This window comes from Cucurbita pepo, chromosome LG16, assembly GCF_002806865.2.
Source record: "Cucurbita pepo subsp. pepo cultivar mu-cu-16 chromosome LG16, ASM280686v2, whole genome shotgun sequence".
In the NCBI taxonomy this organism is placed as follows: Eukaryota; Viridiplantae; Streptophyta; class Magnoliopsida; order Cucurbitales; family Cucurbitaceae; genus Cucurbita; species Cucurbita pepo.
Genome location: NC_036653.1, coordinates 4,703,218 through 4,725,908, shown reverse-complemented (window position 1 = coordinate 4,725,908; position 22,691 = coordinate 4,703,218). Strand labels below are relative to the sequence as shown.

The 22,691-nt window shown below is 35.4% G+C and overlaps 2 protein-coding genes across 4 annotated transcripts in view; one reads left to right on the top strand and one right to left on the bottom strand.

Moving 5' to 3' along the window:
* Window positions 1-123: 123 nt before the first annotated feature.
* LOC111777264 (xylulose kinase-like) lies at window positions 124-7,632 on the bottom strand. Of its 3 annotated transcripts, none has more exons than XM_023656792.1 (9): window positions 7,486-7,632; window positions 7,087-7,286; window positions 5,787-5,926; window positions 5,447-5,699; window positions 5,213-5,345; window positions 4,330-4,418; window positions 782-1,059; window positions 531-600; window positions 124-449 (listed from the first exon to the last, which is right to left on the bottom strand). In XM_023656792.1, exons 1-9 carry the CDS (start codon window positions 7,562-7,564, stop codon window positions 246-248), a joined length of 1,446 nt encoding a protein of 481 aa, XP_023512560.1. In that variant the 5' UTR covers window positions 7,565-7,632; the 3' UTR covers window positions 124-245. The 3 variants fall into 3 exon arrangements, with proteins under 3 accessions (XP_023512560.1, XP_023512562.1, XP_023512561.1); XM_023656794.1 differs by having other exon boundaries at window positions 7,087-7,331; window positions 7,486-7,630; XM_023656793.1 differs by lacking the exons at window positions 4,330-4,418; window positions 5,213-5,345; window positions 5,447-5,699; ... (1 more) ...; window positions 7,087-7,286; window positions 7,486-7,632 and adding exons at window positions 1,783-1,871; window positions 2,666-2,798; window positions 2,900-3,152; window positions 3,240-3,633.
* Window positions 7,633-11,554: 3,922 nt separating this feature from the next.
* LOC111777396 (kinesin-like protein KIN-7D, mitochondrial) overlaps window positions 11,555-22,691 on the top strand; it is an 11,697-nt gene continuing 560 nt past the window's right edge. Inside the window, 24 exon segments of the mRNA XM_023656972.1 lie at window positions 11,555-12,145; window positions 12,262-12,359; window positions 12,517-12,606; window positions 12,838-12,890; window positions 13,772-13,837; window positions 14,605-14,658; window positions 14,873-14,932; window positions 15,037-15,115; window positions 15,241-15,308; window positions 15,926-15,982; window positions 16,072-16,176; window positions 16,637-16,741; window positions 16,846-16,953; window positions 17,033-17,164; window positions 17,263-17,445; window positions 18,377-18,562; window positions 19,498-19,638; window positions 20,163-20,282; window positions 20,375-20,425; window positions 20,644-20,691; window positions 20,829-20,975; window positions 21,196-21,891; window positions 21,971-22,005; window positions 22,007-22,249. Of these exon segments, the coding sequence (XP_023512740.1) occupies window positions 11,805-12,145; window positions 12,262-12,359; window positions 12,517-12,606; window positions 12,838-12,890; window positions 13,772-13,837; window positions 14,605-14,658; window positions 14,873-14,932; window positions 15,037-15,115; window positions 15,241-15,308; window positions 15,926-15,982; window positions 16,072-16,176; window positions 16,637-16,741; window positions 16,846-16,953; window positions 17,033-17,164; window positions 17,263-17,445; window positions 18,377-18,562; window positions 19,498-19,638; window positions 20,163-20,282; window positions 20,375-20,425; window positions 20,644-20,691; window positions 20,829-20,975; window positions 21,196-21,891; window positions 21,971-22,005; window positions 22,007-22,211 (3,228 nt within the window). The 5' untranslated portion in view covers window positions 11,555-11,804 and the 3' untranslated portion in view covers window positions 22,212-22,249.

Sequence of the window (22,691 nt, the reverse complement as noted above, 5' to 3'; positions counted from 1 at the left end):
GGAGAGGTTTTCACACTCTTATAAATAATGCTTCATTCTCCTCTCTAACCGATGTGGGATCTCACAATTCACCCTCCTTCGAGGTCCAGTGTCCTCGTTGGNGGTTTTTTTTTTCTGTCAAAATTGCCCGAAAGTATGCATCTTTCATTTAATTGTTGCACTATTCTTTAATTGGAGCTTATATAAGTTTGTTTAATAGCCACCAAAATGGCAAAATATTCAGGGTTCAACAATGTACAAAGCTCTCATTGCATGAATAATTGCGCACCTTTTAATGCCAATAGAGCAGCTCCATATGCAGCCTCGGTCTGACTTGCCCGACTCACAGGCAAACCAAGAACTCTCTCTCGTATCTTCGTCCATTTCTCATTCTTGGATCCACCTCCAGCTGTGAACACTTCTTCTACCTGAGTTGCTCCTAGATCCTTTAATAACCTATAGGCCTTTCCCTAAATGTATAAAAGAGACCAAATTTGAGGCTTCTAGTCGAGGTATTTGAACCTAAGAGCATGGGGTCTTTTCACCCTTACCTCAATACGGGCAATAGATTCCAAAATTCCATGCAAATATTCGACATCATTTTCTGGCCGTGGATGTAATCTATATATGAAAAACAAAGAAATCCACAAAGTTGTAGTTACTTATGATGCTTGTGCCACTTTAGAAACAGTAAAAACAGTACCCTATTTAAAGACGCAACTATCGAATGAAGATGTGAAGAATATGAAATCAACAACATAGGAGGGAGGGACTTATTGATTGAAACAGAAGGAGATGAAACCTGGGAGCCATTTGTGGGTCTGCCTCCGGAAATCTCTCTCCCATTGAAGTCAAAGGATAGTAATCTAGAGGAGAACTTTTCATGGGATTGATTTGTTTGCTCAATTCTTCTAATTGCTTGTCAGTAAAGATTTGTCTTAGAACGGCTCCTCCTGTGTTTGAAGCACCTCCTACGAGCCACATATTGTCAAGTCGGTGGCTGTACACTCCAAACCGCGCATCGTCAATCCTATTGGTACTCAGTAATTTGATGGCAAGCGTGGATCCCAAGGAAGTGACCTAAACAGCATTTAGTACAAACATGACTGAGAAGGCAGAGAATATAATAGATAAATGAAACTAAAACCATCCAAAACCGAAGGGTACAAATGGAGAAAGAATTGGACCCTGCATAAAGAGTGAGGCGAAGAGATAACTGTCTGCCCACGTGATAAAAGTTTTGGAGGTAAAAGTAATATTCCAGCCACAGGGAGTCTTGTTAGAGTGTTTTTCCCCTCATTTTAAGAATCCGAAAACCCTTTAAACAAAGAGTTTCCAACGAATCGTAGTCTTGAAATGTATCCTTTAAGGAGAGACTTAGTAATTCTTTTTTGTTCATTTTTATAAATAATAACTCGTAATCAAAATTCAGCAACTGAATACCCAAGTCTCATACAATCATTTCATTTTTATTGTCTAAGCTAATAAACACTACTGTCCCTTAAAAGTTTCTTTGTTTTTACTTTTTGTTTTTGAAAACTATTTAAAATAATTCTTGAAATTTAAAATTTTGCTAAAAATTCAAATATTTGCTAAAAAAAAAAGGAATTGTGTGAAAACCATCACAATTTAAAATAAATAAATAAAATGGGGACAACTTAGCAAAAATATCTCAAAATACGACGGTCATAAACCTTCGTATTTCTATCCTCTGTACCTAGCAAGGTAAGTAAGTCGGAAACCCTTTTCCCGAAGTGAGTAACAGAAATATTAGGGAAAAAAAAAGTCATATAGAATCCTTACAGCTTGCCCTGGCAGTGTCGCACGTGCTGCAAGAAATGCAGCAATACTATCTGTGGTTCCTGTGCATGCAATGCAATCATTTGGAAAACCTGCACAAAGGTTCTTGTTAAGCGCCAACTCGTTCAAAACAAACAAAACCTATCACTGGATGAACTCAGATGAGAGACTTGCATGTAATTGTTTATAGATATGAGATGCAGCATACACTTCACAAATTGCTTAAGAGCATCATACAAACATTTAACTGCTTATAATAGGAGTTGGACTTCAAACCAACCAACAAACATTGAACTTGTATATGTAAATAACAATTGAAATTTTGTATGTTATAACATAACCATTTCATTTTTATGTGTCAATTTTTCATAGAATCAATCTTCAATAGGCAAGGCATCCTTCCATCAAAAAAATATTCTCAGAAAACTTTTCCAACAACGAGTTTCTGTAACAGCCCAAGCCCACCGTTACAAGATATTGTCCTCTTTGGGCTTTCTCTTCCAGACTTTCCCTCAAAGTTTTTAAAACGTGTATGCTAGGGAGAGGTTTCCACACTCTTATAAAGAATACTTCGTTCCTTTCTCCAACCGATGTGAAATCTCACGATCCACCCCCCTTCGGGGACCAGCGTCCTTCCTAGCACACCGCCTCGTGTCCACCCCCCTTTGGGACTCAGCCTCCTCGCTGGCACATCACCCGATGTCTAGCTCTGATACCATTTGTAACCTCTCCTTAGCAGACGCGTTTTACAAACCTTGAATGAAAGTCCGGAAGGGAAGCCCAAAGAAGACAATATCTTCTAATGGTGGGGTTGGACTTGCTACGGTTTCACATTTTGGCACTCTCAATTACTTGTATTCGTGGTAGTGAAAATTGGCGAAAGTACCATATTGTGATCTAATGTCTTCTTTCAAATATCCAATAGAAGTTCCAGGAGCTTTGACATGAGGTAAAAGCATAGAATATGGTTGAGCAAGAAGCCAGGGTGGGTAAGATTCAATTTCAGGATCATAGCCAACCTGTGATGCAGAAAGAAAAGCTTAATTAGCTATTGGCTATTCTAAAGTGATCTGGAAAACATAAGATGCACTCAAAGTGCAAAAAACTTGTTAAAGAGCACCTTCAGAGCATTATTATAATCTGAAACCCCAAGCTTCCCATGTAGAAACCACAACAACCAATCTGCTTGATGTAACAATGTGGCATATTCTTTATTTGAGGCGGCACTGTTCCACCATGAAACCAGCTTGCATAAGGTCGATGACGCAGAGCAGACTGTATGGTTCACTGGAGCAATAGACTTCACCAATGGTAAGGCATCAGGACAAGTCTCATTGTACAATAATGGCTTTGACAATGGCTGTCCTGTGTTGCTGCGCAAGTATAGGCTGCTTCAAATACATACTTTACATGAAGGGACAGAGTCTAATGAAGGGCAGAAATTTCTAAAGCATGATGACCTGTCCACAATTATGGTTGTTGCAGATGTGCCATCAATGGAAATAGATGCTACCAAATGACGATAATGATTTGGAACATCTTCAAGCAATGAGAAAAGTGTTGTTTTCCACGATCTTGCCCAGTCGATTGTTTCGTCATTCTTTCTAGACAACAGTAAAGTAACATCATTCCTGATTACTGTATTCATGTTGCTATGAGTGAATCAACACAACCTGATTCCTTCTCTCTAACAGAGTCGAGCATTATTAAAACAAAATTAACCTTGCAGTATCTGGAAGTGTTTCCTTCTTAACTTATCTATTAAAAAAACTCTCTAAGTTTGGAACAAACTATCTGTAACAATCCAAACTCACCGCTAGCCAATATTGTCTTCTTTGGATTTTCCCTTTTGAGTCTCCCCTCAAGGTTTTGAAATGCGTCTTCTAAGGAGAGGTTTTCACACTCTTATAAATAATGCTTCATTCTCCTCTCTAACCGATGTGGGATCTCACAATTCACCCTCCTTCGAGGTCCAGTGTCCTCGTTGGCACTCGTTTCCCTCTCCAATCGATGTGAGATCTCACAATCCACCCCCTTTGGGGCCCAACGTCCTCGCTAGCACACCGCCCAGTAACAGCTCAAGCCACCACTGGTAGATATTGTCCTCTTTGGACTTTCCCTTCCAGGCTTTCCCTCAAGGTTTTAAAATNATAAATAATAACTCGTAATCAAAATTCAGCAACTGAATACCCAAGTCTCATACAATCATTTCATTTTTATTGTCTAAGCTAATAAACACTACTGTCCCTTAAAAGTTTCTTTGTTTTTACTTTTTGTTTTTGAAAACTATTTAAAATAATTCTTGAAATTTAAAATTTTGCTAAAAATTCAAATATTTGCTAAAAAAAAAAGGAATTGTGTGAAAACCATCACAATTTAAAATAAATAAATAAAATGGGGACAACTTAGCAAAAATATCTCAAAATACGACGGTCATAAACCTTCGTATTTCTATCCTCTGTACCTAGCAAGGTAAGTAAGTCGGAAACCCTTTTCCCGAAGTGAGTAACAGAAATATTAGGGAAAAAAAAAGTCATATAGAATCCTTACAGCTTGCCCTGGCAGTGTCGCACGTGCTGCAAGAAATGCAGCAATACTATCTGTGGTTCCTGTGCATGCAATGCAATCATTTGGAAAACCTGCACAAAGGTTCTTGTTAAGCGCCAACTCGTTCAAAACAAACAAAACCTATCACTGGATGAACTCAGATGAGAGACTTGCATGTAATTGTTTATAGATATGAGATGCAGCATACACTTCACAAATTGCTTAAGAGCATCATACAAACATTTAACTGCTTATAATAGGAGTTGGACTTCAAACCAACCAACAAACATTGAACTTGTATATGTAAATAACAATTGAAATTTTGTATGTTATAACATAACCATTTCATTTTTATGTGTCAATTTTTCATAGAATCAATCTTCAATAGGCAAGGCATCCTTCCATCAAAAAAATATTCTCAGAAAACTTTTCCAACAACGAGTTTCTGTAACAGCCCAAGCCCACCGTTACAAGATATTGTCCTCTTTGGGCTTTCTCTTCCAGACTTTCCCTCAAAGTTTTTAAAACGTGTATGCTAGGGAGAGGTTTCCACACTCTTATAAAGAATACTTCGTTCCTTTCTCCAACCGATGTGAAATCTCACGATCCACCCCCCTTCGGGGACCAGCGTCCTTCCTAGCACACCGCCTCGTGTCCACCCCCCTTTGGGACTCAGCCTCCTCGCTGGCACATCACCCGATGTCTAGCTCTGATACCATTTGTAACCTCTCCTTAGCAGACGCGTTTTACAAACCTTGAATGAAAGTCCGGAAGGGAAGCCCAAAGAAGACAATATCTTCTAATGGTGGGGTTGGACTTGCTACGGTTTCACATTTTGGCACTCTCAATTACTTGTATTCGTGGTAGTGAAAATTGGCGAAAGTACCATATTGTGATCTAATGTCTTCTTTCAAATATCCAATAGAAGTTCCAGGAGCTTTGACATGAGGTAAAAGCATAGAATATGGTTGAGCAAGAAGCCAGGGTGGGTAAGATTCAATTTCAGGATCATAGCCAACCTGTGATGCAGAAAGAAAAGCTTAATTAGCTATTGGCTATTCTAAAGTGATCTGGAAAACATAAGATGCACTCAAAGTGCAAAAAACTTGTTAAAGAGCACCTTCAGAGCATTATTATAATCTGAAACCCCAAGCTTCCCATGTAGAAACCACAACAACCAATCTGCTTGATGTAACAATGTGGCATATTCTTTATTTGAGGCGGCACTGTTCCACCATGAAACCAGCTTGCATAAGGTCGATGACGCAGAGCAGACTGTATGGTTCACTGGAGCAATAGACTTCACCAATGGTAAGGCATCAGGACAAGTCTCATTGTACAATAATGGCTTTGACAATGGCTGTCCTGTGTTGCTGCGCAAGTATAGGCTGCTTCAAATACATACTTTACATGAAGGGACAGAGTCTAATGAAGGGCAGAAATTTCTAAAGCATGATGACCTGTCCACAATTATGGTTGTTGCAGATGTGCCATCAATGGAAATAGATGCTACCAAATGACGATAATGATTTGGAACATCTTCAAGCAATGAGAAAAGTGTTGTTTTCCACGATCTTGCCCAGTCGATTGTTTCGTCATTCTTTCTAGACAACAGTAAAGTAACATCATTCCTGATTACTGTATTCATGTTGCTATGAGTGAATCAACACAACCTGATTCCTTCTCTCTAACAGAGTCGAGCATTATTAAAACAAAATTAACCTTGCAGTATCTGGAAGTGTTTCCTTCTTAACTTATCTATTAAAAAAACTCTCTAAGTTTGGAACAAACTATCTGTAACAATCCAAACTCACCGCTAGCCAATATTGTCTTCTTTGGATTTTCCCTTTTGAGTCTCCCCTCAAGGTTTTGAAATGCGTCTTCTAAGGAGAGGTTTTCACACTCTTATAAATAATGCTTCATTCTCCTCTCTAACCGATGTGGGATCTCACAATTCACCCTCCTTCGAGGTCCAGTGTCCTCGTTGGCACTCGTTTCCCTCTCCAATCGATGTGAGATCTCACAATCCACCCCCTTTGGGGCCCAACGTCCTCGCTAGCACACCGCCCAGTAACAGCTCAAGCCACCACTGGTAGATATTGTCCTCTTTGGACTTTCCCTTCCAGGCTTTCCCTCAAGGTTTTAAAATGCGTCTTCTAGGGAGAGGTTTCCACACTCTTATAAAGAATGTTTCATTCCCTCTCCAACCGATGTCGGACCTCACACTATCTAACTTCACAACAATTAGGGAAGTTAGTGGTTCGAAAACTTGAAATTAAGCTATTAGTAAACTAGCGTCGAGGCAATCTGAACCTGAGAGTCCTTCGGCGTAATTGAGTTTTTTTCTTAGATACCATTGAAGTACCTGACTTAATTTTGATCTAAGCAGTAAGGCAGTAAGCCATTCAACTCCACAGCCCAAGACGAAATGTGATAGGGGATATCTCACATCAACATGTCCTCTTTTGAAGCAATATTCACTTACCAAGATTTCAAATGGTTAACTCGTGATTGTCAATGGTTGATTTCAATATTTAATAGACAACATTTTACTGCTATCGCATTGATGTCCCTTCCCCACCAAATAACTCTAAAAAAACACATCAACCAATTTACGCAAGCCACTATTAAATATGTTCATATAGGCTGAGTTTAGCTCATCCATCAGTAAATTGAAAACAAAATTTCACCTGATTACCTCACAAATATAAACAAAACTTCAAATTATCATCATGATTCGTAACTTCTGTACTCACGTACCTTAAAGAGCGGATACTCCCTCTTTCCTTCCGCACAAACAGCTCCTTCCTTGTCAATGAGCGCAAATCTTGCGCCAGAGGTACCAAAATCCATCCCAAGGTAAAGCCGCTTCCCTGCTTGAGGAAGCACCACTTCCGTTGCAACACTCATTGTTGTCCGTCTTCGATTTCTTCGATTCTGATTCCTCGAAATCCAAATCCCTGATGCGTGAACATCATATGCATTGATGAATTTGAGCTCATCCACTTAGCTTCAAAATGCAGTTCCAATTGACATAAAATCAACATACAATTTCGGCTAGAACTAACTATGAACAATCAGAACAAGTTCCTAACTGAAATATAACATAACAATACTACAAAAAAGAACATACAGTAGAAAGAGAGAGAGAAGAAGAACCATGATTACAGGGCGAGCATGACGTTGATGGAAGCAAAAACAAATTTGCAGCGGGAGAAAGAAGATTGGAAGGAAGCATGATTCTGTGAAGATGCTTCAGTTTCTTTCAGAATCGATCTCTGTGTTTCTACACGGATAAGAGGGTATCGCTTCCGTGCCCATATATTATTATTATTTTTTCAGTAATTTTATTTTATTATTATTTTTTTTTAATTCAACAATTCCTTTAACCTCTACCGAGTAAACACAGTTTTAGCCAATTCAGTCGAACCGTAATTAAGGTTGAAAAATTCGAACATCTGATCAATCGGTTAATCAAATAAGTGATTTTATCCCTAGTGGAGCTCGACATTCATTTCTTCATTCATATTCATAACTTAGTGTACTAGAATCAAAAGGGGTCCGCCTCATCAGAGTAATTAGAGGCCAGATCTGATCGTCCATCTCTGATGTGATACGTTCCCTCCCAATTGTATGATCAACATGACTAGTCACCTCTCGAACAACAGGTTATCCTCATCATAGTAATCAGAGGATAGATATCATCGATCATCTCTAATGTGATACGTTCCCTCCCAATTATATGATCAACGGGATCAATCACCCCTCGAACAAGGATTTTTTTCTTATGTGGAGACAAAGTCGTCCTTGACTGAACCCCCTTTCTGTAATAAGTAGAAGATTTTCGTGAACACGTTAAAGAACTCCCGTTTTTAATGAGTTCCACGTTTTTAAGACTGTAAAAGGTGAACACGTATGACTATCACTTTAAAAGTTTAAATAGAACGTTCAAAGGTAGAATATAGTCCAAATTGTCGTAGTAATTCAAAAATTGAAATTTAAGGTTACAAAAATAATAAATATTATTTTTTTGTCACGGTGTCTCAATCGAGACAAAAACTTACTATTAAGATTTAATATAATGCAATGATTGAGGGAATAAAATAATAATTTTGTCATAAGATTACTAAAATAAAGTTGGTGTGACATTATTTTTCTAATTATGAATGTTTCAATTTTAATTGACAACCATAGGTTTGTGCTAAAATTTGCTTTTATTGCTATGTACCATCCTACATTTATTTAATTTACTTGCTTATGTTATAAAGGTATCCATTCTAAAGTCCAAATTAATGCCATTAATTTTGAAGAATGTACTATATATTTAAATATTTATTATACTATTTTTTTAAAATATAAAAAATTGGTTTGTTGTCCTTTTTAAGTATCTCAATTTATTGTCTAGATTTTTTTTTTTTTTTTATTTTAGTTAAACGTATAGATAATAAAATTTAAATTTCGAATCTTTTGGTCAAAGATCTACATTTTATGTCGTTGAAATAGACACCGTGTAGCTGATCCTTCCAGATTGATTATCGTCCAAAAAATTATCGAGAATGAAATACTAAAGTTAAAGGAGACTACCTAAAAAATATAAATTTGTTAAGAATGAGAAATAGAAATAGAATTGGGAATGTGTGTATTCTCATTGATATTGTATCGTTTAAATGGGATACAGAGCAACTAATACGTACCCATAAAAAAAATAATTAAATACTAAAAATAAAATAAAATATATTCTAAATCAAATATAGACGAAAGAATATTAAGATATAATATCTAAGATATATTCTATAAATAATATATCTCAACACTCCTCCTCAAGTTGGAGAATACATGTCAATTACATACAACTTGTCTTTAATGTAAGTCAATAAAACCCAAGTTGTCTTTGAGAAGAGAGTTTTGTCTTAGCAGTAGTGAAAATATCAGTAAAGATTGACATGCATTTTTAGACTTTCAAGAAATTATTGAATTTCCAAGAAATATGCAAAACTCATAAATAAACCGCAATAAGAGTAACTTGTTCCATTTAATTTGATTTGGAACGAGTGAATATCCTCCCTGATCACTTCTTGGTCCATGCATAAATGAGTTAGAAATAGACCGCAATGATTGACTCGAGGATTAGTAAATTGTCCCATTTAATTTGATTTAGAACAAGTGAATATCCTCACTGATCACTTCGTCCATGCATAAATGATTTACTGGATAATAACACCAAGATCGGTGCTCTGGATCACTTGAGAGGTTGTGAAAGAAAAAGAAATAGAAATAAAATTGGGAAGGTGGGAAAGAAAATACGAACATCTTGAATATGTCACCTTTGAGCTTGGTGAGATAATTGAAGATGCTTATAACGTATTCTTGATATTGGATGGTCGACGACGGTAAAGGTTTCACTGATTGGATGGTCGATGACGACGGTAATTAAATATTAAAAATAAAATAAAATATACTCTAAATCAAATCATAAAGGAAATAATTTAAGATATAATATCTAACATATATTCCATAAATAATATATCTCAACAAGATTTAAAGAAATAACAAATAGAAATGTTGCTTTAACACACCAAAACGAATATACAATGACTAAAATACCCCTCATCGGTTCTCATTTTATGCAATATTTATAGGTGCGAATTACCCGAGACATGCCCACACCATTTTGGTCTTTGGATAATGTGTTATTTTTCAAAGTCATTTTGGTATTTATCAGTTTGATTTCAGTTAATTATTTTTTATTTATTTTTGCTAATAAGTCTACAATTTAAAGCTATAGATAAATATTATAAATTATGTATTACAACATATAAAAAGGCTATGATATTTATAATATTGAAGTTACTTTTTAACCCATATTAAAATTTAAATTTGTAAAAATTATATTATATTTTGTTTGTAAACATATTTACATTTTTTTTAATAAAAATTAGATTTTAAAATAGAAATTATGCATTGAAAAGATTTATTAAAAAAAAAAAACTAATAAAAAAAATGGAAAAAAATTCCTCCTATAAAAAAAATAAATGAAAAATTGTGTGTAAATAAATAATAAAATAAGGGGCAAGTATGGAATCGAATCTAAAAAACAAGCAAAACTGTTTTAAAAACCCCAAAAATAATTAATTATGTTTTTTTTTTGAAGTATAAAAATAGTTAAAAAAAACAGATTTGAAGTTTGGTATCCAAACAAACACTGCCGTCGATCGCTCGCCCTCCGGTTATTGGGACCTCTCTCTCTCTCGAAGATTTTCTCTCACACGATGAACCAGAGGAGAGAAAATGCTTCCATTTCTTTCGTTTTCCTTCATGGATTCAGGTGAGAGCTTGGTCTTGTTGTTATTGTTGTAGTTATCATTCTTCTTCCCTCTATTTGATCTCGGCGTTCTACTTCGGTCGCCGTGCTTACTGCTCGCCTGGACGACTTCATGGCCTCGTCTTCCCGAGCACGGAGTAGCTCGCCGTTTTCGTACCGGAAGCNATAAAATAAAATATACTCTAAATCAAATCATAAAGGAAATAATTTAAGATATAATATCTAACATATATTCCATAAATAATATATCTCAACAAGATTTAAAGAAATAACAAATAGAAATGTTGCTTTAACACACCAAAACGAATATACAATGACTAAAATACCCCTCATCGGTTCTCATTTTATGCAATATTTATAGGTGCGAATTACCCGAGACATGCCCACACCATTTTGGTCTTTGGATAATGTGTTATTTTTCAAAGTCATTTTGGTATTTATCAGTTTGATTTCAGTTAATTATTTTTTATTTATTTTTGCTAATAAGTCTACAATTTAAAGCTATAGATAAATATTATAAATTATGTATTACAACATATAAAAAGGCTATGATATTTATAATATTGAAGTTACTTTTTAACCCATATTAAAATTTAAATTTGTAAAAATTATATTATATTTTGTTTGTAAACATATTTACATTTTTTTTAATAAAAATTAGATTTTAAAATAGAAATTATGCATTGAAAAGATTTATTAAAAAAAAAAAACTAATAAAAAAAATGGAAAAAAATTCCTCCTATAAAAAAAATAAATGAAAAATTGTGTGTAAATAAATAATAAAATAAGGGGCAAGTATGGAATCGAATCTAAAAAACAAGCAAAACTGTTTTAAAAACCCCAAAAATAATTAATTATGTTTTTTTTTTGAAGTATAAAAATAGTTAAAAAAAACAGATTTGAAGTTTGGTATCCAAACAAACACTGCCGTCGATCGCTCGCCCTCCGGTTATTGGGACCTCTCTCTCTCTCGAAGATTTTCTCTCACACGATGAACCAGAGGAGAGAAAATGCTTCCATTTCTTTCGTTTTCCTTCATGGATTCAGGTGAGAGCTTGGTCTTGTTGTTATTGTTGTAGTTATCATTCTTCTTCCCTCTATTTGATCTCGGCGTTCTACTTCGGTCGCCGTGCTTACTGCTCGCCTGGACGACTTCATGGCCTCGTCTTCCCGAGCACGGAGTAGCTCGCCGTTTTCGTACCGGAAGCCTTCCAGTCCGTATTCTTCAACTTCTTCGTCCTCTTCGTTTACCAATGGTAAGCTGATTCCGCGCTCTGGTACGACTTCGACGTCGTCCTACTTCAATTCCGGCGGCGGACTTGGTTCTCGATCCACGACTCCCAATCGAAGTCGTTCTGATTCAATGTACCATAGTCCACATGGTTCTAGTAATCTTACTCCTGTCGGTTTCGCGTCTGAGGAGTTGATTAGCGAGCCAGTGGATACATCGAAGTGTGGAGAGAGCATTTCGGTGACGATTCGGTTCCGGCCGTTGAGGTAATGTTAGATCTCAGTGTAGTGGATCAGATCTATGGGCTTTATTGGTGGGGGAGTCGGGTGGTTCGGTTATTAGTAATGCGGTACATTTGTTTGATTGAAATTTGTGTTTGTAGCGAGAGAGAGTTTCATAGAGGGGACGAGATTGCTTGGTACGCGGATGGGGATAAAATTGTGCGGAATGAGTATAATCCAGCAACTGCATATGCGTTCGGTATTGTTTCCCGAACTTCTTAAGTTGAGATTACAATGATCGTTAATTCTCGACTGTTAGCACGAAGGAGAATGCAGATATTCTTTTGTCTTATTTTTTTAATTTAATTAATTAGTTTATTCGTGAAGTTGATCCTCTTGGCGTTTTCTCGTTGCAGACAAGGTTTTTGGGTCCCAGACTTCTACTTCGGAGGTGTATGAAGTAGCTGCTAAGCCTGTCATCAAAGCTGCGATGGAAGGTGTCAATGGTCTGTGACTTTGTTCTCTTCAAGCTCACAAATGGCTTAATCAACAATTCAATCTGAATGCAACAACATTGTTTAGAATTTACTGGAAACGTGCATTGGTTATTATAGAGCATCACGCCTTCTAATTTCTATGTTTGCGGGACTTTAGACATTGAACTTCGTTTTTTTTTTGGTATACACTAGGTTTCCAACTTCAATCATAATATTATTACTAAGTTTTTGATGATGCAGGAACTGTGTTTGCTTACGGTGTCACAAGTAGTGGGAAGACACACACTATGCATGTAAGTTCGATCATTTAACAATTCTATCCTGTCTTTTTTTTTTTCCTAATGAAATTTGTTAAGAAATTTGAAATTACGAGTTAATGTCTTTGATTTGTCCCTTTTATTCCTAAAATGATATTTATATACGATTGACCTAATGACGAAAAGTTGGCATTATTAGTTGATTGGTTCAGTCTAACCAAGTGAATAACACCAATTACCAGGCACTCCGTGCTGAATGAATTACAAGCACTGCTAATGGGTGATAGTGTTCAGGTCTCTGTAGTTTGTTATTTTTCCTCTTGTGCTTAATTACCAATTTATACCTTGCCTTTTGGTCTTTAACAACAGAACCGGTCAACAATAACTTAGCCTTTAGTCAAATTTGTAGGTGGCCTGGGCTAATTTTATTGGTCATCAATCAAGGGTGTAATTTTATTGGGCGTACGGATATTTACAGATCCTTAGGCCATGGAACAGCATCCAGATCCTATATCTACTTATTTATTTGAATGCTTGGGCCTTGGTATTGTTGATCTTCCATTTCTATTTCTATCGTTAACCCATAATGTACAAACTTTGTAATCATTTTTTTCTATTTATTAAAATATATATATTTATTTTTTTCCCTTCCCAAAACCATACTAATACCTGATGATGTTTGAATAAATTTTGGGGTAAAATATTCTTTTGTCTATTTTGACTGATGTTCGGTGTAAATCCATTAGCTAAATAATAGTTTTTACAGTTTTACTAACAACGATCATTTAATCTTCATTATATTCAGTTATCCTTGTCTTTGCTCCCATGGTAGCTTGCATTTTAACAATATTTCCTGTGCCAAATAGTTGGTGATCGTTTTTTCATTTTTGCTTTGCTTTCCATTTTCATTTGTACAGGGAGATCAAAGTTCTCCAGGTATTGTACCATTGGCTATAAGGGATGTGTTCAGCATTATCCAAGATGTAAGGATTTTCAGGATACAGTACTGTGAAATCTGCTACTGTCAGTTGCTGGCTGCCATTTTTAATATTATTAATTTATTAATCTTGATTTTATCTCGTCTATCACTTTTGGTGCTAATACATTTCTTTTGTCTGATAAGGCATCTTTATGTTCATTTTGTATATTCCATGCTTCTTTGCTGATGCAAGGGAATAGTATTTCAGTAGTTGTTTACTGTATAACATGTTTGCAATTACCTGCTTTCCTTGGGAAATCTTATCTTTTGTCTCAAAGATCGGATTTGATTCATGAAATTCATTTTTCTTTTTCTTATTCTCTCTCTTTCTTATAAGAAACAATTTCATTGATAATATGGAATTACAAAAGAGGGGAGAGTCCCCTATCCAAGGGAGTTATAAAAAGCCTCGTCAATTGGATATAAGAGAAGAAAAGCTATAGTGCTGAAATATAAGAGAATATTTACACCATGATATAACTAAAAAATGTATAGCACCCAAAAATCTATCGAAGGAGAGATCTTTACCCTTGAAGACCCTTTGGTTTCTTTCTTAAAAAATCTATCCAAAAACTATAGCAATGCAAATTTTCTCTTATCATCATTTACTCTTCGCTTCATCCTTCCATCAGCTTGGGGCCTTATTGTTGATGTGATTGATGTGCTGCCTTTTCTTGCTTGATGCACCATTCTCTACCTTATTTTCAAGATTTTCACAATCTCATTTCATAATAGACTGGTTTAATTGATTAAAACTTTCCTGATATTCAGACTCCAGGGCGAGAGTTCTTGCTTCGTGTGTCATATATTGAAATCTACAATGAGGTAATAGATCCTCTGCACTAAAATTCATTTTGTTTGTCTTTCAGTTTCAATTATTTTTGGAATTAATGGTACGTCCTTCTATATTGGAGTTTTGTGGTAACCTCTTTGTATCTGTTTACACCTTCATCTGGGTGGTGCTATAAGGATTTAAATCATAGCACTTAGGATGTTGTAATCCTATTTGATTTTTGTGGAATTTATTCATCTGAACCAGGTCATAAATGACTTATTAGATCCAACAGGTCAGAATTTACGTGTTAGAGAAGATGCACAGGTTTTTCCCTAGAGCTTTCTGTTGAAATTTTCTGGCCTTCGGAATGAAAATTTCCATATTCCACAGTTAGGAACATAAGAATGAATGCATGGATTTCGTTGCAGGGCACTTATGTTGAGGGTATAAAAGAAGAAGTTGTTTTGTCTCCGGGGCATGCACTTTCATTCATTGCTGCTGGAGAAGGTACTTAAGTTCATATTCACAATTCCTCATTCCTCCCCTTGCATTAGTTCTTTTTTACTACTTTTGCATGATCGACACTGATATTTTGTTTTCTATGCTTATTATTATTGACTTTGTTTTGGCAGAACATCGTCATGTTGGATCAAATAATTTTAATCTGTTCAGTAGCCGAAGTCATACAATATTTACGTTGGTAATATTTCTATCCTTGATAGTGAGTGTTTGGTCCTGTAAAATGATATTACCTAAGCACGTGTGACATGACTGTTTGCTGAACTTTATGAATCTGGATTTAGTTTTCTGTTTTATAAACGGCTCTTTAGTTCTATCGCTTGTTACTATGTCCAGGTTTACTCTGTTTTGGTCTAGACTCTTATAGCATTGTTGGATTCATTTGGCATTCTTCTCTTACAAATTTCAAAATGAACTCAAAGTGGTGTGGTAGTACGGAGGTTGGGGGAAGGGAGAGGAGAGTGGAAGTTTTGGTACAAATATTGAACGTTTCGTACTTGTATAAAATCCAAGCTTCAATAATTCAATGCTTTTGCAGATAACATTTTAATATATTCCTTTGACATTGGTGTGTGCACGCCATTTAACTGAATGTAGTTTTTTTAATATGTCGAGATTTATTTTTTTGTTAGTCTCCGGTATGCTAGATCAAATATTTCATGGACAGTAAATCATGTTGGGTTGTTTCATTATTATATGAACAAGCTCTAGTGAAATTCATTACAATTTTTTTCTGTTATACATTTTGGTTGTTGCGATGCCCACTTTAATCCCTCTTTCTTGTTTATATGTTTTCAGATGGTCGAAAGTAGTGTTCATGGGGATGAATATGATGGAGTGATCTTTTCACAGCTTGTGAGATTGAAATATCCTTTATGTAGTTATATCAGCTGATGACCATATTTTGTGGCTAATATCTCCCTATCTATTATCATTTTCATTAGAATTTGATCGATTTAGCTGGATCTGAGAGCTCAAAGACTGAAACGACTGGATTACGGAGAAAGGAAGGGTCTTACATAAATAAAAGTCTTCTAACTCTTGGAACTGTAGGTGCTTTTTAATTATTCTCGCTGTTGATGAGATAATATTTGGGTTGTATGACCTCCTTTTAATTAATTTTCAATGCTGGATTTGTGTCTTTTATCTTTTTAGTTGGAAGACCAACCAAAAGCACCTATTTGCATCTGACACTACTATGGTCAAATGCGTGGTTGTACGTTAGTTTGAATCTGTCGTAAACATATGATATGGGTTTGCTGATCATTTCATGTTCTAACATTAAAATTCCATTTTCTATAACTTTGAGTTAATTTACTTGATTTGAAGTTCTAGACAATTTATGCTAATTTCCTCTATGTTAATCATAGATAAGAATTAATGAAATAACATGAATCAGTGCGTAGCCTTTTGTAGTTATCTCTTGATATAGGACCCGATTTCACTATATCAATGAAATTGTTATTGTTTCCTGTAAAAAAAACATGAATCAGTGGTTACAACGTGAAGGTTATTGGAAAGCTGAGCGAGGGGAAAGCATCCCATGTTCCATATCGAGATTCAAAGCTTACACGTATTTTGCAATCTTCACTAAGTGGGCGTGGGCATGTTTCTGTGAGTATAGTATAAGTTGCAATAATAGCTCTTTTGTTGTTGAGGCTGCTTGTGCATAAACCATGTTAATTTCGCCTGTGACATTCTGCTATTTGTTATCTCAGCTGATATGCACTGTTACCCCTGCATCCAGTAACATGGAAGAAACTCACAACACATTGAAGTTTGCAAATAGGGCAAAGCGAGTTGAAATTTTTGCCTCACGTAATAAGGTTAGTTGCTAATTTGCAATATCATGATCATTATGTGGTCAAATGGAAAAATTATTGCTTATTCTTAAATGTGCTTCAGATTGTAGATGAAAAATCTTTGATTAAAAAGTATCAAAGAGAAATCTCTAGCCTGAAACAAGAACTCGATTTGCTGAAGAAGGGCATGCTTGTTGGTGTTAATCATGAAGAGATTATCAACTTAAGGCAACAGGTTTCTCTCTATTGCTCCTATCTCACAAAAAGATGTAGAGATTTTAAACTTTTATTTGGTTATAACATTCTTCTAATTGTTTGTTATTTGTTCAACAGTTGGAAGAAGGACAAGTGAAAATGCAATCGAGGTTGGAGGAAGAAGAAGAAGCTAAGGTTGCTCTTACGAGTAGAATTCAGAGGTTGACTAAACTCATACTTGTCTCTTCAAAGAATTCAATGCCTGGATGTTTGAGTGACGTTCCCAGTCAGCCAAGGAATTGTTCTCTTGGTGACGAAGATGTAAGTTCTCTTCCTGAATTTGACTGTGTACAACCTTAGCTTACTATTCATTGAAGATTGGTTGGCATGTCATTACTGGTGGTGATATATCTGAATAGTGATCTGACATTTTTTAACTAATCCGGCAACCATCCATATCGTTGGGCAAAAATGGAAAGGAAACTTCAATTTACTAATTAAAAAAAAGAAATCACCCTTTACAAATTAAATTGCTTCATATCATTTAATAACTAAAATTTATTATTTATATCTTTGCTATTCCTTATATTGATGATATTCTATCTAGCTATTTAGTTCTTGTTATTTCTTAAAATTTGATAATATTGATATCTAGAATTATACACATAAAGGGTGTTGTAACTATACGCATAAGTAATAAAAAAGATCTAATACATTTATTAATTCAATCCTTTTACTTCTGTGATATCCATGGTTTTACATATAATATCTGAAGAAATAGTAGTTTTTATCACTATATCCCTAAATTCAAGTTATGTACACTGCCAATTCCTTTTTTAGTTCGATGAAAATACCAATTATTCTCAAAATTTGAGAAAAGTTAAATTCTAGCTTCCTCATTCAGGCAGAAATCCACTGGAAGGATAGACTTCATTTAATATATGACTAAATTAAATATTATTCTTGGAAATCTTGGGTGATGATCCTAATTGTTTGAGATTTACACACTATGGTTTAACATTTATGTAAAACGAGACACACAAGCAATTCACGTCTTCGTACTCATCCATTATTCTAAATTGAGTGGAAAAGTGGGACAAGTCTCATCACAAAGATGAAAGATAATGTTCCATCTTCCAGTGGACAATAGCCGACTAAAATGGCCACTATCTTAATGGAGGGTTATTTACTTTTGGGATTGATTGGTTAGTACCTTGCTCATTTATTGATATTTCATATTGAATCTTGCCAGAATTTTGATGTCTTCAGAGACGTGTCGTTGCCTGCTGAGAGTGAAAACCTTAAGGGATCTCTCTCTTCAGTCTCAGAAGTTCAATCGAACCCCTCCTATGATTTCAAACAACGAAGTTCTTTAAGCAAATGGAATGCGAATGAGGAGCTCTCTTCTGCCAGTAGTACAGTTACCGAATCAAATCAAGTGAGTGATCTTGGTGTTGATTCAATTGTGTGTGCGTGTGTATTGCTAATATGTAGCTATGGAGACGATTAATTCTCTCATTGAGTTCATTTGCAAGGTATATAGCATTATCATTTTATACATTAGACCAGAAAATCATATATCCATTCTCAAACCCATTCTGTTTGATATCTTCAGTTAGAACTGTTCTGCTCTTGCTACTTTTCACCTTGGGTTTGGACGTTTGACTGTTATTTAGTTAAGAACTCACAATTAGGAGATTTATTTTGTATCTGAGTCTTGGTGTTAATTTCTCAGAATCTCAACTATAATATAGATTGTTTTACCGATAATTTGATATAACAATTATGTCTCAGACAACTGAACAACCTGGAAGGCATTGTGTGATTTGGAATATTACACTGTTATTGATTCATTTAAAACAATTCTTCAGCCTTTGGCTTTCTTGCTCTTTCTATTTTCATCATTCACCCTTCAAAAAGTAATGCATTTAATAACAGTGATTATGAAATCTATTCTCTTTAGGAGCTTGGGAGTTTAAATCATTGTGTATGCAAAATTAAAATTCGTGAGCTCTGATGGCTAAAACATTACGTTTTGAGTAGCAAAACAGCAATGACATGACTTGATACCATAAATTGATGGGTGGGACAACAAGGCGCACACTATATGCTAGGATTGCAACAATAAAGTTTTTCAAATCATCACTATTTATTTCATATTTTGACTAGCTTTCCTTCTTCATGAATTACTATTTGTCATGAATTCTGATGAAATCGAGGGGATTCATTACCATACGGTCTGAAGAAACATTACGTGGCTTATGGATTAGAGTTTCTTTGTCTTTGGTTCTTGAACCTTTATTTTTTAATATTTTGGTTAGTTGTTTTTATTGATGTTTCCTGGTGTTGCAATAACTACGTTTTGGATGGTAGGGTGGCATGACAATGTCAGATCAGATGGATTTTCTAGTTGAGCAAGTTAAGATGCTTTCTGGAGAGATTGCATTTAGTACCAGCACCCTTAAGCGCTTGGTGGACCGGTCGGTGGATGACCCAGAGAACTCTAAAACTCGTGTAAATTTCATTTGTGGTTTGCATGTTTATGTCCGATCTCATTAGAAACTGTTAAAATATGACATTGTTGCTTCGTCAATTGCTTTCTGCCAAATGATTTACATGCATTTGTATGAATATCAGTTAGAACTCCCTACCCTAACAATTACATTTAACTTAAACCTTGGAGCTCTTTCTTCTAGTTAGAGTATCTCAATGCTTTTGTTTTGTTTTTGCTGAGATTCTTTTTAATTTACTTAAATTAAAGGGAGTGAATTTTAACGATATCTTAATCTGTGACCTGTATTTTATACGTGTTCCAGAGCTGTAGTGCACCATCCTATTTTTGTTCTGCAAGTGATTGCTTGATTTGCATTAAAACTAGCAGTAATGGCAGTACAACATCTTAATATACTGTTTTTTTTATATAAAAAAACAAATTAACAAACATTCAGAAAGCTGTTCTATGTAAAGCACGATGAAACCCAATACTTCAATATTGTCTGCTATTGTTTATATTTAACCATTCATATTGACTGATACAGATTCAGAGCTTGGAGCATGAGATTCAAGAGAAAAAGAAACAAATGAGGGTTTTAGAGCAACGAATAACTGAGAGTCGTGAGGCATCGGTTGCCAATGCGTCACTGGTTGAAATGCAACAGGTGCAATCTCTTTCGTGGCTAGCAACATTAAGTTTCAGCTAGTTATTTCTTGATCTAAATAAAATTTTAACTTTGAATTTGTTTGTTGTCAGACGATTACCAGATTGATGGCTCAGTGCAACGAGAAAGGGTTTGATCTGGAGGTGAGATATTGTAATGTGCTTTTAGCCTTTCAAGGTCATCTAGTTGGCACCCTATGTTTCCACCAGCAGTTGAATAAGCCCGTCCATCAAATAATTGTGAAGTTGGATTTGCACTTTATAAAGCTAGCAAGCATATTATGGTGGTGGATTACCATATTACCTTTATGCTGAACTCTTTGTTCTTAATTTAACTAAGGATTACTTTGATGATTGATCAGATCAAATCGGCTGACAACCGAATCCTCCAGGAACAATTGCAGAACAAGGTAGTTCACTATCTTGTTATAGAATATTCTTATCTTATTCCTGTGTTTTTGCTACCCCTTTACTCATTCAAGATGTTTATTTCCACCCATTGATTTGATGCTTGGCGATTCAACTATATACATCTGTTTATTTACAGAGTGCGGAGAACAAGGAAATACAGGATAAATTACGTCTCTTGCAGCAGCAATTGACTTCATTTACTGGTGATCGATCATCATTGATATTTAAACAGCACGTACCTGGAGAAAGTGTTAATGAACTGAAAAAGAAAATTCAGTCACAGGTGATTTTTAACCTGCTTAAATTTCTGTTATCCAAATCTGGCTAAGCTTACCACGGTTCTTTAACTCCAGCAATAGCACTTTTTATTTTTTAAGTACTTAAAATTTGCGCCTCAATAGTAAAAGTGCCGTAGGTTGTTTGAACTTATGGGCTAAGTCAATGCACTTCTTTGTGTTTTTTTTTTCTTCTCATTTCTGTTTTATATGTACTCTTTCCATCAGGAGATTGAAAATGAGAAATTAAAGCTGGAGCACGTTCAACTTTCAGAAGAAAACAGTGGATTGCGTGTTCAGAATCAGAAATTGGCTGAAGAAGCTTCTTATGCAAAAGAACTAGCCTCTGCTGCTGCTGTTGAGTTAAAAAATTTAGCTGGGGAAGTGAGTAAGCTCTCAGTGCAGAATGCAAAATTAGAGAAGGAACTGTCATCTGCTCGAGCAACGGTCAACTCTAGGAGCTTGCAAAATGCAAATGGTGTTAATCGCAAGCATGACAGCTTAAGACCTGGGAGCAAAGGGAGGTCGTCTGGGCGTCTTAATGAAAGGACCGGTGCATTTAACGATGAATTCGATTCTAATGATTTAAAATTTGAACTTCAGGCTAGAAAACAACGTGAAGCAGCACTCGAGGCTGCTTTAGCCGAAAAGGAATTTATAGAAGATCAATACAGGAAAAAGATCGAAGTCGCAAAGAAGAAAGAGGAGGCTCTGGAAAATGATTTGGCGAACATGTGGGTGCTTGTTGCTAAGTTGAAGAAAGAGGGAGGAGGAGCTGTGCCAGAATTAGTAGAGTGTTTTGCTGATGGAAAAAAGTGCAGCACTCAAACTGATTCTAGCATTATGGACAGAGGAATGCTGGATATCTTAAAACCAACCGGAGGGGAAGTACCGAAGGAAGAACCACTGGTTCTCCGCCTTAAGGTATGCAAACTCGGCCAATTTCGCCACGACTTTGTAACTTCTAGGGGGAAAATGAACTCTGTTTTTTTGCTGGTTTCAGGCAAATATTCAGGAGATGAAAGAAAAAGAGCTAGAAAGCTCACGGCGATGTGAATTCCTCCAATACATGTAAAGTATGTTTCCCTGCCGGCCCTTCTGCTGTAAGTGATTTTGAACTTCTTATTAATCTTGCTTTCCTCCTGCTTTTGTTAAGCAGTTCCCCCTTTGCAGTGTGTCAATCTTGTTCTCTAGCTGCTTCCGAGTGTCCAATCTGCCGTACAAACATTGCTTTTCGGCTTTGATGTGGCATATATATATATACATTATCCTCTCGAGAAAGGTACACAATTTCTTCAACCATCTTATTATGGGCCATTTTCCATGTGTCTTATTTAGGCTCCATTTGAGATTTTGATTTTGGAGGCGCTGGAACTAATTACATGGAAATTTTTTTTCTTTTTAGTGTTTAGTGAAACCAATTATTAATTAATCCAAAGAAACTATTTTTTCTAAATTTTTTTTTTTTGTTGATTTGTACAATTTAATTAAAGTATCTTTAGGAATTGTCTTCCTAAAAAAGTTTATGGCCCTCCTTAACTGTCTTTTTAAAATTTTAATTTTATCCCACTTCATTATACCTTTTTCACTTTTAGTTTATTTATGACAACATTTATTTTAAGAGTTACATTACTCCACAACTAGTATGTTTTATTATTATTATTAGTACTGTCCAGTTTAAATTTCTAACTGTTTGATCAACTAAAATTACTATTCAAAATCTT

Bases quoted from the DNA above. Each gene is read 5' to 3' on its own strand.
- LOC111777264 (XM_023656794.1), bottom strand. From the start codon at position 7,564: ATGCTTCCTTCCAATCTTCTTTCTCCCGCTGCAAATTTGTTTTTGCTT. The intron at 5,700-5,786 runs GTCATCATGCTT...ATACTTGCGCAG, and splicing joins ACAACCATAATTGTGGACAG to CAACACAGGACAGCCATTGT. The intron at 5,346-5,446 runs GTGCTCTTTAAC...TCTGCATCACAG, and splicing joins ATTATAATAATGCTCTGAAG to GTTGGCTATGATCCTGAAAT.